The sequence below is a fragment of the Anomaloglossus baeobatrachus genome, chromosome 4, assembly GCF_048569485.1.
Source record: "Anomaloglossus baeobatrachus isolate aAnoBae1 chromosome 4, aAnoBae1.hap1, whole genome shotgun sequence".
In the NCBI taxonomy this organism is placed as follows: domain Eukaryota; kingdom Metazoa; phylum Chordata; class Amphibia; order Anura; family Aromobatidae; genus Anomaloglossus; species Anomaloglossus baeobatrachus.
The window spans coordinates 518,758,099-518,776,302 of record NC_134356.1 but is presented as its reverse complement, the minus strand read 5'-3'; the positions used below and the strand labels follow the sequence as shown (position 1 = coordinate 518,776,302).

Genomic DNA, 18,204 nt, shown 5'->3' with positions numbered 1-18,204 from the left:
CCTCTGGAGAGTCTCCAGAGCAACGGCCAGGCTGTGTTGACATGCCACCCGGGAGGGTGCGTTGACCAGGAGATCGTCTAAGTAAGGGATCACCGAGTGGCCCTGAGAGTGCAGGACTGCCACAACGGATGCCATGACCTTGGTGAAGACCCATGGGGCTGTCGCCAGGCCGAAAGGCAGTGCCACAAACTGAAGGTGTTCGTCCCCAATGGCGAAACGCAGGAAGCGTTGATGCTCTGGTGCGATCGGCACATGGAGATAGGCATCCCTGATGTCGATTGATGCTAGGAAGTCTCCTTGTGACATCGAAGCGATGACAGAGCGGAGGGATTCCATGCGAAACCGTCTGGTTCTCACATGTCTGTTGAGCAATTTGAGGTCCAAAACGGGACGGAATGATCCGTCCTTCTTTGGCACCACGAACAGGTTGGAGTAAAAACCGCGACCACGTTCCTGAAGGGGAACGGGGATCACAACTCCTTCTGTCTTCAGAGTGTCCACCGCCTGAGCAAGTGCATCGGCTCGCTCGGGGGGCGGAGATGTTCTGAAGAAACGAGTCGGAGGACGAGAGCAGAACTCTATCCTGTAACCGTGAGACAGAATGTCTCTCACCCATCGGTCTTGGACATGTGGCCACCAGGCGTCGCCAAAGCGGGAGAGCCTGCCACCGACCGAGGATGCGGTTTGTGGAGGCCGAAAGTCATGAGGAGGCCGCCTTGGAGACGGTGCCTCCGGCGGTCTTTGGAGGACGTGACTTAGACCGCCATGCAGAAGAGTTCCTCTGGCTCTTCTGTGGCCTGTTGGACGAGGATGATTGGGATCTGGCTGAGGGCCGAAAGGACCGAAACCTCGCCTGAATTTTCCGTTGCTGAGGTCTTTTTGGCTTGGATTGGGGTAAGGACGAGTCCTTTCCCTTAGATTGCTTAATAATTTCATCCAATTGCTCGCCAAACAATCGGTCGCCAGAAAAAGGCAAACCGGTCAAGAACTTCTTGGAAGCAGAGTCTGCCTTCCATTCGCGTAGCCACATGGCTCTGCGGACTGCCACCGAATTGGCGGATGCTACCGCTGTACGGCTAGCAGAGTCCAGGACGGCGTTCATGGCGTAGGACGAAAAAGCCGACGCCTGAGAAGTCAAAGACGCTACTTGCGGAGCAGAGGTACGTGTGACCGCATTAATCTCAGACAGACAAGCTGAGATAGCTTGGAGTGCCCATACGGCTGCAAAGGCCGGGGCGAAAGACGCGCCTGTGGCTTCAAAGATGGATTTCATTAGGAGCTCTATCTGCCTGTCAGTGGCATCCTTGAGCGATGAACCGTCAGCCACTGCTACTACGGATCTAGCCGCCAGTCTAGAGACTGGAGGATCCACCTTGGGACATTGAGCCCAACCCTTGACTACGTCAGAGGGGAAGGGGTAACGTGTGTCATTAAGGCGCTTAGAAAAGCGCTTGTCCGGAAAAGCTCTGTGCTTCTGGACAGCATCTCTGAAGTTAGAGTGATCGAAAAAAGCACTCAGTGTACGTTTGGGAAACCTAAACTGGTGTTTCTCCTGCTGTGAAGCCGACTCCTCCACAGGTAGAGGCGGGGGAGATAGATCTAGCACCTGGTTGATTGACGCTATAAAGGTCATTTACTATGGCGTCCCCTTCAGGTGTATCAAGATTGAGAGCAACGTCAGGGTCAGAGCCCTGGGCTGCGACCTCTGCCTCATCCTCCAGAGAGTCCTCAAGCTGAGACCCCGAACAACGTGATGAAGTCGGGGAAGATTCCCAGCGAGCCCGCTTAGCCGGTCTAGGACTGCGGTCCGTGCCGGAGTCCTCCACGTGATACCTAGGGGCCACCCCAGGAGCATGCTGCGGCGCAGACCGAGGGGGGCCTGGGGGCGATGACCCCGCAGTGCCCGGGGCCTGTGTAAGGGCCGGTCTGGACTGTAAGGCTTCTAGTATCTTAGCAGACCATTTGTCCATAGACTGAGCCATGGATTGTGAAAGTGACTCAGAGTTTCTCAGCTAAAACTGCAAACTCTGTCCCTGCCGCATGGACAGGGGAGGCCGGCGGTTCTACCTGGGCCGAGGGTCCCACCAGTGCCCGAGGCTCCGGCTGAGCGAGTGCCACAGGGCCCGAGCATTGCTCACAGTGAGGGTAGGTGGAACCTGCAGGTAGCATAGCCGCACAAGAGGTACAGGTTGCAAAATAACCCTGTGTCTTGATACCCTTGCTCCTTGTGACCGACATGCTGTTCTCTCCTAGGAGAGTAATCACTGAGGGTATATAGCCAAGGGCTAAACACTGCGGCCGAACCTAGAAAATGTATACAAATATAATATATATATATATATATGTATACAAGAAAAATAGAAGTCTTTAATTTTGCCTAAGTATCATTACATCCCTTGATCAATAATTAACAAGTGAAGCGCGCTATAGTGCACATAAAAAGTTTTATTAGACACAGTATACAAGGGATATATCATGAATAAGATATATACAGGTTTTAGACAGACAAGCGAAAAAATCCCCATATGGGGCCGCATGCAAAGTAATTGCCAAGTGATCTCCCTGATACATAAAGTGCTGTGTGTTAAATCCAAGTCTTATGCATATGAACAAATCCCAGCCATTACTTAGTACAAAATACTGAACAAAGTCAGATAATTACAGGCTAGAGAGCCAAAATGCCATAACAGCAACACCAGCACTATAGAAAAGAAGCAGGGAGCTTACCAATAGGGACATAAAGCATGTGGACACACATGGGGAAAAGTCCCAACACGTGTTTCGTGTGACTTCCTCAGGGGACCGTGGACAACAGTGGGTAAGTGGGTTTATATACTTGCCGGAGTCGCATGTGATTTGTTGCACCTGCCGCACTTCACAGGTCTCAGGGATGCACAACGCTGGTCCGGGCGGCTACTCCGGTGTCACCTGGGTAGGGAAAACCCCTAATGACGTCTGTTATCCCAGAAGACACCGCGAGGAGAGCCGCTCCTACCGCGCATGCGCAATCCCCGTACCCGGAAGTGCGGTCACAAATGCCATGCCAAGTACTGGCAAGGATAAGGGCAAAACACCCCGCTGCAAGAGAAGGAATAGGAGCATTATGAAAAATGGGTGAACATGAAGAAAAATGGATCCGAAGAGGACCACAAAAACAGGTGGAACAGTTTATCAAATATCAGATCGAGCACAATGCACAATAACACCCAGTCAAATCTACAAGACAATAGCATGATATTAGTCAGCACTGTGCAGGGTCGGTTAAGCACAGTAACGTGCTCAAATAGATTTATTCCTCTCCTCTCCATTATCCTCCTCCATATTATTGCCTTTTTTCCTGAGCAGCGGGACAAGCTCCAAACTTATCATGGAAACATCCGGCAAGGACACAAAAACAAGGGGACACAGGACAAATAACTGTGAAGAAAAAGGGGACAAGAAAGACCACTTAAAAAAAAAATTTAAAAACATATAAATATATGTGATTAAAAGACTCGAAAAGCTAATCATTACAGGAACAGCAACCAAGTAATGCCAACATACATCCCGTTAAGGAGAGTTGGGAAGTTCCAAACGCAGAATGGATATGCTGGATTTACAAAAAAGACGTAAAGGTCTGTCTCTCGTTCAACCCATCGGGTGTCACAGTACCGAGGAGGAATATCCAACGGCATTCAACCCGTGCTAACGCCTTATGAATGTCCCCACCCCTAAGTCCCAGGTGCACACGGTCGATCCCCCTCACCTTGAGGCTTGAGGGGTCCGACTCATGATGCATCCTGAAATGGCGTGGGATAGTCCTAAGGGTATCAATTTCCTCCGGCTTAGCCTGCTTGGCAGCAACTATGTCCCTAATGTGTTCCCTCGTCCGGACCCTAAGTTCTCTACTCGTGAGTCCGACATATATTAACCCACACCCACACGTGGCGTAATAAATTACGCCCGTGCTTGTGCAGGAAATATAATGCCGGATCTCAAACGTTTTGGATCCATCCGAGGAAGTGAAGGATGTGGCCCTGATAATGTTGCCATGCCGACACGCAAGACATGAGCCACAAGGAACAGACCCATATCTAGGACGTCCCGTGGAGAATGGTAGTCTATTTTGCGCCACATAATGGCTATGAACCAGCATGTCGCGCAAGCTCCGTCCCCGACGAGCCGTCATAAGGGGTCGCTCGGGTAGGAAGTCCTTCAGCAAAGGTTCTGTTTGTAAAACAGGCCAATGCTTTGTAAGGATTCCTCTAATATGATCCCACTGATGGTTAAAAGATGAAACAAACCGGACCTTAGTCTCCGCAGGTCGTATCCTCTTCGGATTAAAGCGCAACAGGAGCTGGTCTCGTGAGGATGATTTAGCGCGTCTATATGCTTTTTTGATGGATCTTGCGCTATAGCCTCTATCCAGGAATCTATCCCGCATCTCACCGGCCCTATCCTCAAATACATTCATATCGGAACAGATACGTTTTAAACGAATGAACTGTCCAGTTGGGACAGCATTAATCGTGGATTTGGGATGACCCGAGGATGCGTGCAGCAAGGCATTCACGGATGAGGGTTTGCGATAGATATCAGTAATCAAAAAACCTTGATCACCGATAGATATACTGATATCCAGGAAATCCACTCTAACTAAATCGGCCTGAAACGTAAGAAAAATATTATATGGATTGGAGTTCAAGTGGCGCACAAAGCCCTCAAGCTCCGATGCGGCTCCTCCCCAGATGACAAAGATGTCATCAATGTAGCGGAGCCAGCACTGCGCATGGGAGCTAGCCGGCACACCACCGCCGAAAACCTCCCTCTCCCAAAAACCGAGAAAGAGGTTCGCGTACGACGGCGCACAGGCCGCCCCCATCGCAGTGCCGCGCCGCTGGAGGAAGAACCGCCCACCGAAGGTGAAGGCATTGTGCGTCAGTGCGAACTCCAATAACTCCAAAATAAAATGTTGTAAAGAAGGTTCCCAATTGCTCATACTCAGGAAATACTCAACTGCCTGAAGGCCATGTTCGTGACAAATATTAGTGTACAATGTCTCAACATCCAAAGTCACCAGTGACACTCCACCCTCCACCGTTAATCCATTAAGCCTCCTCAGGACGTCCGAAGTGTCCTTCACATGGGAGGGCAGCGTCTCGACCAAAGGCTGGAGATAGAAATCAATAAACTTACATATTGCATCACACAGTCCTCCCATGCCAGAGACAATCGGACGTCCCGGGGGAACCCGAGGGTTCTTATGAATTTTTGGTAATAAGTAGAAGGTAGGTGTCACCGGCGACTTCGGAAGGAGACCATCATAGACTTTTTTAGTGATGGTACCTGAGGCAAGAGCATTCTCGAGTATTAGAGTCAGCTGGGTCAAGTAAGTACTTGTCGGATTTGAAGAAAGGGTCTGGTAAAAATCGGCATTCTTCAATTGCCTGTACACTTCACGTTCGTACATAGCAGATGGCCACACCACCACGTTGCCCCCTTTATCTGCTGGTTTGATCACTACCCCCTCCAGATTCCTCAATTCCTCAAGAGCCTTTTGATGTTTAACAGCAAGGTTCTTGCTTAAATACCTCTTGGGTAGTGATCTTAGATCTCCCATGACTAAGTCATGGAAAATCTGGACTTGGGGGCACAGCGAAAACGGGGGGAACGTGGTGGAGCGCGGATATAAATATGTAGGGAAGATGCCAGAAAGCTCACCAGACGCCTGTCCTTCCAGCTCCTCAAGGGTACGTATGGCCTCCTCCTCGATCTCATCAGTGCAAGAGCCAGGTCTTGGTTTTTTTGAATGGAGCTTGTGGAGGACCAACTTCCTGAGGAACAAGTTCAGGTCCTTTGAGACTGTAAAAATATATATATATATACACAGTTCGGCACCCTAGGGGGACCAGCACCGGTGACCGGTGTGGCTTACCGACCGCCCAGAGCGGTGTGTGTCCACCAGATTCCCTGCCTTGGGTCTCCCAGAGCTGCAGCCAGAAGTCCTCCACCGGCAGAATGTGTTTAAAACATGGCTGCCGGCGTTCTAAGGGGAGGAGGGAGCCGTGGGCGTGATCAATAAAGTGCGGGAATCTGGTGCCCCAGAGTGATGAGTGAGGGGGGAGGAGGACACTAAAGTATGCTCCAGCCCTCACAGTCGACGTCAGGCCGACCGTCCCGCCCTTACCCCTGACTGCCAGGCCCGGGGGCGGGAGTTTAATGCACTAGGCCGCAAAAGCCGGGGACTAAATTTAATGCCGCGGCCGGCAAGCAGGCGCGGTCGGCGCGGTAGTCCCGGTCGTCACACAAAAACAGCAGCCGCTGCAGCGTCTGAGACCAAGTGCTCCATGCACCGTCCCCAAGGGGACACAGAGTACCTTTATGATGCAGGGCCTGTCCCTGATGATACTCAGTCTCCTGTCCGTCAGAATCCCACAGGGGCTGCGGAGGGAGCCCGGTCCCAGTGCCTGGATGACCGGTTAGGATCCCACTTCTCCCAGAGCCTCTAAGGGATGGGGAAGGAAAACGGCATGTGGCTCCAGCCTCTGTACCCGCAATGGGTACCTCAACCTTAACAGCACCGCCGACTTAGTGGGGTGAGAAGGGAGCATGCCGGGGGCCCTGTCAGGGGCCCTCTTTTCTTCCATCCAATACAATCAGCAGCTGCTGCTGACTTAAAATGGGAGCTTGAGTGAATGTGTGCCTCCTTCAACACAAAGCATAAAAACTGAGGAGCCCGTGATGCACGGGAGGGTGTATAGGCAGAGGGGAGGGGTTACACTTTTTAAAGTGTAATACTTTGTGTGGCCTCCGGAGGCAGAAGCTATACACCCAATTGTCTGGGTCTCCCAATGGAGCGACAAAGAAAAAAAAAAAAAAAAAAAAAAAAAAAAAGAGAACAAGAACAAGAAGAACAAGAACAAGAAGAACAAAAACAAGAAGAACAAGAACAAGAAGAACAAGAAGAAGCTAATATCTCAGGAACAAAGTCTATTACAAAACAAAAAAAAAATGGATTAAGCTCTTCAGTATAGATGGGCAAACTCACAGACATTCGGGTTCGCCTTGTTCAGCCGGACTTAAAGAAAAAAAAAAAAAAAAAAGGCTGGTTCGAGACAAGACTTGACCCCTGACGGCGAACACCATATAAAACTAAGGGATCCAAACTTATATTACCCCAACTGCCACCGCACCAGAGAAATGGGGGATGAGCCTGGTAAGCACCAGGATTGGCATATCTAATAGATGCACTAATTCTGGGGCGGCTGCGGGCTGCTATTTTTTAGGTTGGGGAGGGTTCAATAACCATGAATTCCGCAGCCTGAGAATATCAGCCCCCAGCTATATCTTGGATGAGTATCAAAATTAAAAGGGGAAGAAAAAAAAAAAAAACAAAAACGTGCATGCAGTTTTTTAAAAATATTTAAATAATTTAAAAAAGCCGCGTGGCATCCCTTGTATTTTAATACACAGCCAAGATAACACAGCTGGGGGCAGCATAGTTGAATAGTTTTTTTTTCTACCTTACAATGAGCACATACCTTCGATAACGAGCTATCTGTAGCTCAGAAGTATTCAGGTTCCATTAATAAATCTGTACAAACTCTTTTTATTAAAAAAATATTTGAAAATTCTAAACAACATACAATGTTATATAAAATGTAGAGTTTTACTTGTGGAGTAAAACCCAGCACCACTCACTTTTCCAAGATAGCCGGAGTGAAGAGAATGTGCAGTGGCCACTGCACCTTATAGGACAGTCCGAGAGCCGCCCAACCTGAAGTAGGAGCCTCCCTTGGAGAGGTTTCACGTGATGGACCATCTCTTGGCTGAGACAAGTCTGTGGACACATTAATAAGATAAATATAATAGATTGATGGTTGTGACAGCATCCACCACCATTATATAAGACACAATCTCTGACAGGGCTAGTACATCAGTAGGTTAATTATGCTTCTACTGTGCCTGCAGTCACTGTGTTTAAAAGGGTTCTCTGGGAAAGAGAAAAAAAATAATTAAAGGAAATATCAATATGAATTCCTAAATACTTTTCATAGTATCATAGTTTTTAAGGTTGAAGGGAGACTCTAAGTCCATCTAGTTCAACCCGTAGCCTAACATGTTGATCCAGAGGAAGGCAAAAAAACCCCAATGTGGCAAACAAGTTCCAATGGGGAAAAAATTTCCTTCCTGACTCCACATACAGCAATCAGACTAGTTCCATGGATCAACACCCTGTCATAAAATCTAATATACATAACTGGTAATATTAAATTTTTCAAGAAAGGCATCCAGGCTCTGCTTAAATGTTAGTAGTGAATCACTCATTACAACATCATGCGGCAGAGAGTTCCATAGTCTCACTGCTCGTACAGTAAAGAATCCTCGTCTGTGATTATGATTAAACCTTCTCTCCTCAAGACGTAGCGGATGCCCCCGTGTTCCAGTCGCAGGCCTAGGTGTAAAAAGATCTTTGGAAAGGTCTCTGTACTGTCCCCTCATATATTTATACATTGTGATTAGATCCCCCCTAAGCCTTCGTTTTTCCAAACTAAATAACCCCAAGTTTAATAACCTGTCTTGGTATTGCCGCCCACCCATTCCTCTAATAATCTTGGTCGCTCTTCTCTGCACCCTCTCCAGTTCAGCTATGTCCTTCTTATATATCGGTGACCAGAATTGTACACAGTATTCTAAGTGCGGTCACACTAGTGACTTGTACAGAGGTAGAACTATATTTTTTCATGAACACTTATACCTCTTTTAATACATCCCATTATTTTATTAGCCCTGGCAGCAGCTGCCTGACACTGTCCACTAAAGTGAAGTTTACCATCCACCCATACACCCAAGTCTTTTTCTGTGTCTGTTTTACCCAGTGTTCTACAATTAAGTACATAATCATAAATGTTATTTCCTCTACCCAAGTGCATGACCTTACATTTATCTACATTAAACTTCAATTGCCACTTCTCAGCCCAATCCTCCAATTTACATAAATCTCCCTGTAATATAAAATTATCCTCCTCTGTATTGATTACCCTGCAGAGTTTAGTATCATCTGCAAATATTGAAATTCTACTCCGCATGCCCCCAACAAGGTCATTTATAAATATGTTGAAAAGAAGCGGGCCCAATACTGACCCCTGTGGTACCCCACTATGAACTGAGACCCAGTCCGAGTGCATACCATTAATAACCACCCTTTGTTTCCTATCACTGAGCCAGTTTTTAACCCAGTTACACATATTTTCCCCTATCCCCATTATTCTCATTTTATGTACCAACCTTTTGTGTGGCACCGTATCAAAAGCTTTTGAAAAGTCCATATACACAACATCCACTGCATTTCCCTGGTCCAGACTTGAACTTACCTCTTCATAGAAGCCGATTTTAATTATGAATTATTTTGTCTATGGCGTTAATCACTGTAGAATTGGTAGCTCGCACTGTTACATTGACAGAAACATGTCCTGGAACATTAAAGCAACAGCCGCTTCTGAGCATGTGCAGTAGAAGAGCCCCTCTCCCTTCATATGTTAATAATTGTGCTGCCAGTGGATATTCAGATGCAAAACTGCCTGATGTAGAGACTGTGATTTGCCCATTAAAAGAATTTGGGAATTTATTTATAAATCACAATTCATTTAGTTTGTTTGCTTTTTTCTATTACCAGAGAACAAATTTCATAAGTGTAAAATTCTTTAAGACAGTCTTTACAGACAACGAAAAATATCCATTCATGATAAAATAAAAAATATATATCAAACAAGAAAAAGACATTAAAAAAAAAGTAAGTTACATACCTTTCTGCTCCTTTCCATGGTAGTCAATGGTTAAATGCAGCAGGGGAAGAAGGTTGTCATCATCAAATAAGACCTTATGTGCAGACAGCTGGAAAGCTACATTGACATCTGGAGAAGAAATATGTAAGTGTAAAAAATATTGGATATACATAGACACTGACATGAGAAGTCCAAGGTAACCAAGGAAAGAATGCAAAATTAGGTTTTATCATGGGATTCATAGTCTTAAAAGCTATTATGCGTGATTTTCATTCCTTTTCCTCTAGGACCCTGCGGAGCTCCTCTTCCCTTCAGCTGCTAATCATCTGTATTTTTCCATTGGGTTTAAATACTCTCCTTTTCCCTGGACTTGTGCAGGTGATATTAAGTTCCTTCACAAGCTCTGGATGAAAGCAGGTGGCTTGCACTCATCTGTAGGATTGATGCTGCTGTTTGCTGAACAACTTCCTGAGATAAGTTGTTCATATGCTTTCCCCGTATGTGTGCGCTCTGTGTCTTCTTTAGTGTTCAGTGGGGTTAATGAAGAGCTTTTCTACCCGTTCCCTATCTAGGGCCCAGAATCTGGCTCGGAGTATAGGTGCGGACCCTATTTAGTGTGGTGATGGCCCCCGGGGGCCAACAGTAAATTTGGTCAGGAGTCACCATCTCCCCCTTCCCTAGATATAGGGTTTTCCTTCCCTTTTGACGTTCTCATGGTAATCGCAATACCTAACGTGACAATATCATCCCATACCATAATCCATTATCTCAAGAATAGGAGTGATGTTCTCATGGATGTCTCTCCATGGCATTGCCCTTTACAAGAGAACTTCGCACTGGTCCTACTCCCATGATTATGGAGTATAGTTGCATATTGCGCAATAGGCAGACCCATCTAGTCTTCATTCCAAGTACAAGTCCCCATCATGGGACCCCTACCATGTATATACTGTATGTCCTCCGTCCCTGGTATATATGTTCCCCATCATGGGCTCCCATTATGCCACACACAACATATATAACTAAAAAAAAAAGATTATACTCAACCTCCCTCTGCTCGCCTGCAACATGGTATCCTTTTCAGATTTCCCAACATCCTACGTCACACAAATCCCTGGCGGCCGCTGCGACCTCGGGTATGTACAGTACTGCCTGTGTGCAATTACCCGGGTGTCACACTGCACATCCCACGTGTGACTGGCCACTGCTTGTCAGCCCAGTGCAATACACAGCAAAGGAGCACATCTCCTGTTAGAAGATCTGGCTCCAGGTCTGCATTGTGATCTTCCCCTAGTGTTCTCCCAGATCACTGTGCACACCCGAGGTCACAGCGGCCGCCAAGGATTTGTGTGAAGTAGGATGTTGGGAGGAAACACACGGACACTACAGGGACCATAACTTTTAATAGCGGACACACGATCGCACCAGTCATGGCAGGAAGCTGGGGCAAACGAGTTTCTGCTATTAAAAAATTATTTCACTGATTTCACAGATAGAATGCCCCACTCCCAGATTTTGGTGCCAGGTTCAGTGCAGAGAGGTGGGCGGGATTATATGCATGGGGAGCAGTGAATATTCATTATCTTTAATAAAGGGCACAGGAGGCAGCCTGTTCCACCGCTCCTCCCACCAGCAAACCAGGTACACCTGGACTATAAGACACGCACCCTATTTTCCTCCAAAATTGGGGGGGAAAAGTGAAGAAAGGTTGTATAATTATTGGACAACAATTAGTGTGTAGAATTATTAAGCAACTAAATTAAAAATATAAATGTTCCCATCTCAATCATTTATTTTCATCTGTTAAAGTGAGAATAAAACACAGCTCAAAATGGACAAAAATACATTACAAATAAAATGTCAGTGCCAATATAGCCCCCCACCCCCCTCTTCTTTTCAAATAACAGTCATAAGCCTTCCATTCATGGAGTCTATCAAATTTTTAATCTGTTGAGAATCAACTTTTTGGGCAGCACCAATCACAGCCTCCGAGACACTGTTCAGAGAGGTGACTGATTTCCTTCACCTTAAATCTCTCATTTGTTGTCAATAGGGGGTTCAGGTCAGGGGAAGAAAGTGTTGTGTCATTATTCTTTCATCTGTAACCCCTTCACACCCCCCCCTCAGATCAGGACATTTTTTTCAATTCTGACCAGTGTCACTTTATGTGGTAATAACTATGAAATGCTTCAACGGATCTCAGTGATTCTGAGACTGTTTTTTCATGACACATTGCACATTATGATCAGGGCTGGCTCCAGGTTTTTGTGAGCCCCATGCACACAGACCCGCACATACACAGATACATACACATACAGGCATACGTTCAGCAGGGCCCTCTTTCCTCTGTACCAGTCTGTCTATTGTAACTTGTATATGTATTCTGTATGTAACCCCTTCTCATGTACAGCTCCATGGAATTTATGGTGCTCTATATAAATAAAATAATAATAATAATAATAATAATAATAATAAATAATAATATTTGAAGACAAATTCACAAAAATAAAATAGACATATATAAATCTATACACAGTCATACACACATTATGCATGCACATACAGACACAGAGATATTATTAATATGGCGAGCCAGCAGCAGCCTCCTCATCTCCCCCGCTTGTCTCCTGCCCAGCTCCTCCAGGGAATAAAGAGAATTTTGTTTACTTACCATAAATTCTTTTTCTTATAGTTCCGTATTGGGAGACCCAGACCTTGGGTGTTTAGCTTCTGCCTCCGGAGGACACACAAAGTACTACACCTAAAAGTGTAGCTCCTCCCTCTGAGCTTATACACCCCCTGGTGAGCCAGTCCCAGCCAGTTTAGTGCAAAAGCTGAAGGAGAATAGCCACCCACAAGTAGAACAGAGCAAGAGCCGGAACAACCGGAGACTCTGTCCACGACAACAGCCGGTGAAAACACGCGGAACAAGGAAATTGCCAACAGGCAACAGGGAGGGTGCTAGGTCTCCCAAGACGGAACTATAAGAAAAAGAGAATTTTGTTACTTACCGTAAATTCTTTTTCTTATAGTTCCGACATGGGAGACCCAGACCATGGGTGTATAGCTTCTGCCTCCGGAGGACACACAAAGTACTACACTCAAACGTGTAGCTCCTCCCTCCTAGCATATACACCCCCTGGTAGCCAGTCCTAGCCAGTTTAGTGCAAAAGCTGAAGGAGGACATCCACCCACAAGTAGAGACAGAGCAAAACCCGGAACAACCGGAACCTCTGTCTACAACAACAGCCGGTGATAACACACGGAACAAGAAACCTGCCGACAGGCAACAGGGAGGGTGCTGGGTCTCCCATGTCGGAACTATAAGAAAAAGAATTTACGGTAAGTAACAAAATTCTCTTTTTCTTCATCGTTCCTTATGGGAGACCCAGACCATGGGACGTTCTAAAGCAGTCCATGGGTGGGAATAAACAGAAAACTGAGAAGTAGGTGAAACCTAACTTCAAATGGGCGACAGCCGCCTGAAGGTTGCGTCTGCCCAAGCTCGCATCTGCCGAAGCAAGAGCATGCACTTGGTAGTGCTTCGAAAAGGTATGCAGACTAGTCCAAGTGGCAGTCTGACAGACCTGCTGAGCCTTAGCCTGGGCCTGAAAGCCTAAGAGGGACCGACAGCTCTGATCAAATGTGCCTTGATCCCCGGCGGGAGAGGCACTTGAGTACACTGGTAGGTATCGGAAAAAAGGCCGACCTAAACCAACGAGCCAGGGTCGGCTTAAATGCCGAGAGGCCCTTACGCTGACCAGCGGTCAGCACAAAGGAGAGGTGCACCGCCTAAGAACCGCGGTGCAAGTCACATAGATCCGGAGCGCCCGCACCAGATCCAGAGTATGCAACGCCCTTTCAAAGCGATGAACAGGAGCCGGACAAAAGGAAGGCAGGAAAAATGCCCCGGTTAAGGTGGAAGCAGCAACCACCTTAGGGAGAAAGTCCGGAGTCGGACGGAGAACCACCTTGTCTTGGTGAAGGAGGACTCCGAAGAGAGTGCGGCCACAACAGAGACTCCCTTGAGGGAAGTTATGGCCACTAGAAAGACCACTTTCTGTGAAAGACTAAACAAAGAAACCTCCCTAAGAGGCTCAAAGGGGGGTTTCCGGAAACCGTGAGGACCGAATTAAGGTCCCAGGGCTCCAAAGGCCGCCGGTAAGGCGGAATAATGTGAGATGCGCCCTGCATGAAGGAGCGCACCTGGACCAGCCGGGCGATACGCCGCTGGCACAACGCTGACAGAGCCGAGACCTGTCCCTTAAGGGAATTGAGGAATAGTCCTAGCTGCAGACCGGACTGTAGAAGGGGCAGGAGGGTCGGCAAGGCCAAAAGGCCAAAGGATACTTCTGAGCTCGAGTCATAGTGGAGATGACTTCAGGAGGGATACCAGAAGTCGTCAAGATCCATGACTCAAACGCCACGCCGTCAATCCGAGAACCGCAGGTTCTGGCGGAAAGACGGACCTCGTGAGAGAAGGTCTGGACAGTCCGGGAGATGCTATGGCATCTCTACGGACAGACGGAGCAGGTCAGGGTACCAAGCTTGCCTGGGTCAGTCTGGAGTAATGAGAATGACCCGACGGCCCTCCTTTCTGATCTTGCGCAGGGCAAGAACTAGAGAGTGAAACACGTAAGACAGACTAAGCTGGGACCAAACTTGAACCAGTGCATCTGCCGCAAAAAACCTGAGGATCGTGGAGCCACGGTTTGACGGCTGAGACAATCTGCCTCCCAGTTTCCCACGTCAGAGATGTGGGCTGCGGATATGGTGGACTAGGAGTCCTCCGTCCACTGAAGAATGCGATGAACCTCCAACATTGTCAGGCGGCTGAGTGTCCCGCCGTGGAGGTTGATGTAGGCAAACGCTGTAGCGTTGTCTGACTGGACTCGAATGTGCCTGGCCGCCAACAGATGGCGAAAGGCTTAGAGAGCTAGAAACACAGCTCTGATTTCCAGTACGTTGATCCAGAGGGCTAATTCGGACAGAGTCCAAGTGCCCTGCGCTCCATGGTGGAGATATACTGCTCCCCAGCCGGATAGACTAGCATCTTGGTGAGGACCACCCGGGACGGAGCCAGGAAAGAGCGTCCCTGAGACAGAGGGGCCGAAGCCACCACTGAAACGAAACCGCCACCCCGTGGAAGGAGGAAGTCCGCTTGTTCCAACAGCGGAAAATATCCAGCCGCAGAGGACGCAGATGGAACTAGGCAAGGGAATCGCTTCCATTGACACCACCATCTGATCCAGCACCTGTATTAGGTGCCTGATGGAACGACGTCGACCGCCAGCGGGGGGACTGCTGTTTGACTAAAGGCAGCTTCACAAGTGCCGACAGAGTCGCGAATTGCGTCCCTGGGAATATGAACTTCTGGGTCGAAGTCAGAGTGGGCTTGGACAGAATGACAAACCACCCGAATTGGTTAGAGTGGCGAAAGTGAGCGAGGCACTCCGCTAACAGTTTGCACTGGATGAAGCCCAAACTAGAAGGCTGTCCAGGACAAAAGGAGCACTGCCAACCCCTAGAGGTGCAGGACCGCAACCACAGCTGCCCCGCCCTTGAGAATACTCGAGGGGCCGTGGCTAACCCCAAGGGAAGAGCCACGAATTGGACCGCTCTGAATGCAAAACGTAGCCAAGGCTGGTGAGAAACTGCGATTGGCACATGCAGATAGGCATCTCTGATGTCGATGGATGCTAGGGAATCTCCTTGGGTCATTGATTGATCGCAGAGACTCCATGCGACAATGCCGCACCTGAACATGCTTGAGAAGCTTGAGATCCAAGCAGAAAACTCAGAACCGTTCCCAGTCGGGAACCGGTACAATTACTCCAGGGGCCTGCAAGAATGCCACAGCCTGTGAGAAGGCGCGGCCTTGGAGCAGGGGGGAGTTGCAGAAAAAAACCTGTTTGGCGGGCTGGATAGAATTCTATCCTGTAGCCGTGGGAGATGGTATCTCGCACCCGCTGATCGGAGACGTGTGAAAAGCATACGTCGCCAAAGTGGGAGAGCCTGCCACCGACCAAGGACGTTGCTGGCGTGGCCAGATAGCCAGGAGGAGGCTGACTTAGTGGCAGCATCTCCTGCGGTCTTCTCGTGCGCCATTTGGGTTTATGATCCTTGGCTGAGCCAGTGGACGAGGCCGAGGGCTTAGAGAACGATCAGATGGAGGAACGAAAAGAACGAAACCTCGACTGATTCGTGTCTTGGGCAGGTTTCCTGGTTTAGGTTTGTGGCATGGAAGAACTCTTCCCGCCAAGAGCTTCCTTAATAATTTCATCCAGTTGTTCCCGAATAGTCTGGTCCCAGCAAAAGGGAGCATAGCAAGGAACTTCTTTAGAAGCCTCCGCCCTCCAGTTCCGAAGCCACAGGAGCTTGCAGAGAGCGAGGAAATTAGCCGAGGCCACCGCAGTGTGGTGAGAGTCTCCAGCATGGCAGACATGGCATAGGATGAAAAGACTGAAGTCTGGAAGTTAAGGCAACCATTTCGGGCAAAGAGTCCCTGTAAGGGAATGCATCTCCTCCAGAGAAGCAGAGATGGCTTTGAGAACCGCACTGCTGCAAGAGCTGGGGAGAACGAGGCCCTTGCCGCCTCCATACAGATTTGGCCAGAAGGACAACCTGGCGGACAGCAAAGCCGTAAGTGAGGAGCCATCAGCCACTGATACAACGGTCCGGGCTGCGTGTCTAAACACCAGAGGGACCACCTTTGGTGAATGAGCCAGCTCCTTGACCACCTCTGGTGGAAAGGGAAAACTGCCATCAGAACCACGCTTTGGGAAGCGTCTGCCAGAGCAGACCCTGTCCTTGGTCACAGTGGCCTGAAAACTGGAGTGGTTAAGGAACACACTCATTGTTGTCTTAGGCAAGGTAAACTGGTGCCTTTTTGCCAGAGAGGGTTGTTCCTCTGATACTGGCGGATTGAGGTCCAGTACAGAATTAATGTACAGTGGATAGGGGGGTGCGGTGGGCACGCTCGGTGTGTAGAGAAGAGCATACATGTGATGTGCTTCTCTGGTCCCCCCGGTTCAGTGGGTTTTTTATTGAGAGTGGGAACCTGCTGTCAGCCACTGATACAACCATCCGGGCTAAATACTAGACACCGGAGGGACCACCCTTGGTGAATGAGCCCACTCCTTGACCACCTGTGGTGGAAGGGAGAAATAGTCATCAGAACCACGCTTTGGGAGCGTCTGTCAGGACAGGCTCTGGGCTTGGTCCAGTGGGCGGAAAACTGGAGTGGTTAAGGAACACACTCCTTGTTCTCTGTAAGGTATACTGATGCCTTTCTGCCAGAGGGGGATACTCCCCTGATACAGGCGGATTGAGGTCCAGTACAAATATAATGGACGCAATCAAATCATTAGCATCTGCATCACCTTTGGACAGATCAATGGCGCATTAAGTAGCGTCCGAGCCCCCAGAAAAGACATCCTCCTTGTCCCGTGAGTCAGCTCGTGAATCAGAGCTGCGGGACGGGGAGGACAGGGGACCCTGCATCTCCATTTTAGGAGGACGGGGACCGAGACCAGAGGAAGAGTCCTCTGAGAGCTTGCTGAGCAAGCCGTAGCAGCAGAAGCGCCCTGAAGGGGGCTAATGCATGCTCAGCACCACCGGAGCAGCTGGAGGGACCACTGATGAGCCTCCAGGCTGAGGGATCACTGTGTTTATGTGGTCAGTACAGGCAGTACGGGTCTACATGCAGTGCATATTAAAAACAGTCTTGCAGCCTTGCTCTGATGTGAGACATGCTGCAGAAGTGGGGGCTCTGTGAGGGAATGCATCTCCAGAATGACCCCCAACAGAGAATATAAACAGAGAAAATAAGCAGCTGCACAACTGTGCCAGACCGTTTAACATTGTGCTCCCCAGTCCCCCAGCCCAGGCCCCCATTTGTCACAATGTGGGATCTCTGTGCCCATGCAGGCATTGAGAACGCTGAGAAAATGGCGACCGGAGCGAGGAGAGGGGGCGGGGCCTACTCTGAGAGCGGGCAAATGATGTAGACAGGGGAGGGAATCTCTCCTCAGTGAGGAGTATCCGTTCCCTGTGCTGCACAGCCGCTGGGCGGAGCCACACTGTCCCTCTGCATAACTAATATGCAGGGAGAGTGAAACCGAAACTAGGCCTCAGGCGAAGCCGGGGCCTAGATTTAAACATGCGGCCAGCGTGCAGGCACCATCGGCGCGGTTCTCCAGCGAAAACTGGGGAACCGGCCGGAAATGTTACCACAGACATAAAACACACTTCCCCCAATAAATGAAGTACAAGGGACCCCTGGAAAGACCACTTTCAGTGGTAAAGACGTCTCAATACTTAGCTTCTGAGACGCAGGGCCATGTCCCTGGGGGGGGTTAAACGCTCCGTCCGGCAGAATCCTGAACAGGGCTGCGGATGGAGACCGGTCTCCTGCAAAGCAGTGAGAACCGTGTCGGCT

General features: G+C 48.8%; 1 protein-coding gene across 2 annotated transcripts in view; it reads right to left on the bottom strand.

Annotated features, from left to right (window-relative positions):
- TUBGCP4 (tubulin gamma complex component 4) overlaps window positions 1-18,204 on the bottom strand; it is a 115,003-nt gene that overhangs the window by 8,069 nt on the left and 88,730 nt on the right. For both annotated transcript variants that reach the window (XM_075345868.1, XM_075345869.1), the window contains exons 12-13: window positions 9,786-9,893; window positions 7,681-7,819 (exon numbers count right to left, since the gene is read on the bottom strand). In XM_075345868.1, coding sequence (XP_075201983.1) covers window positions 7,681-7,819; window positions 9,786-9,893 — 247 coding nt within the window. The remainder of the gene's footprint in view (window positions 1-7,680; window positions 7,820-9,785; window positions 9,894-18,204) is intronic.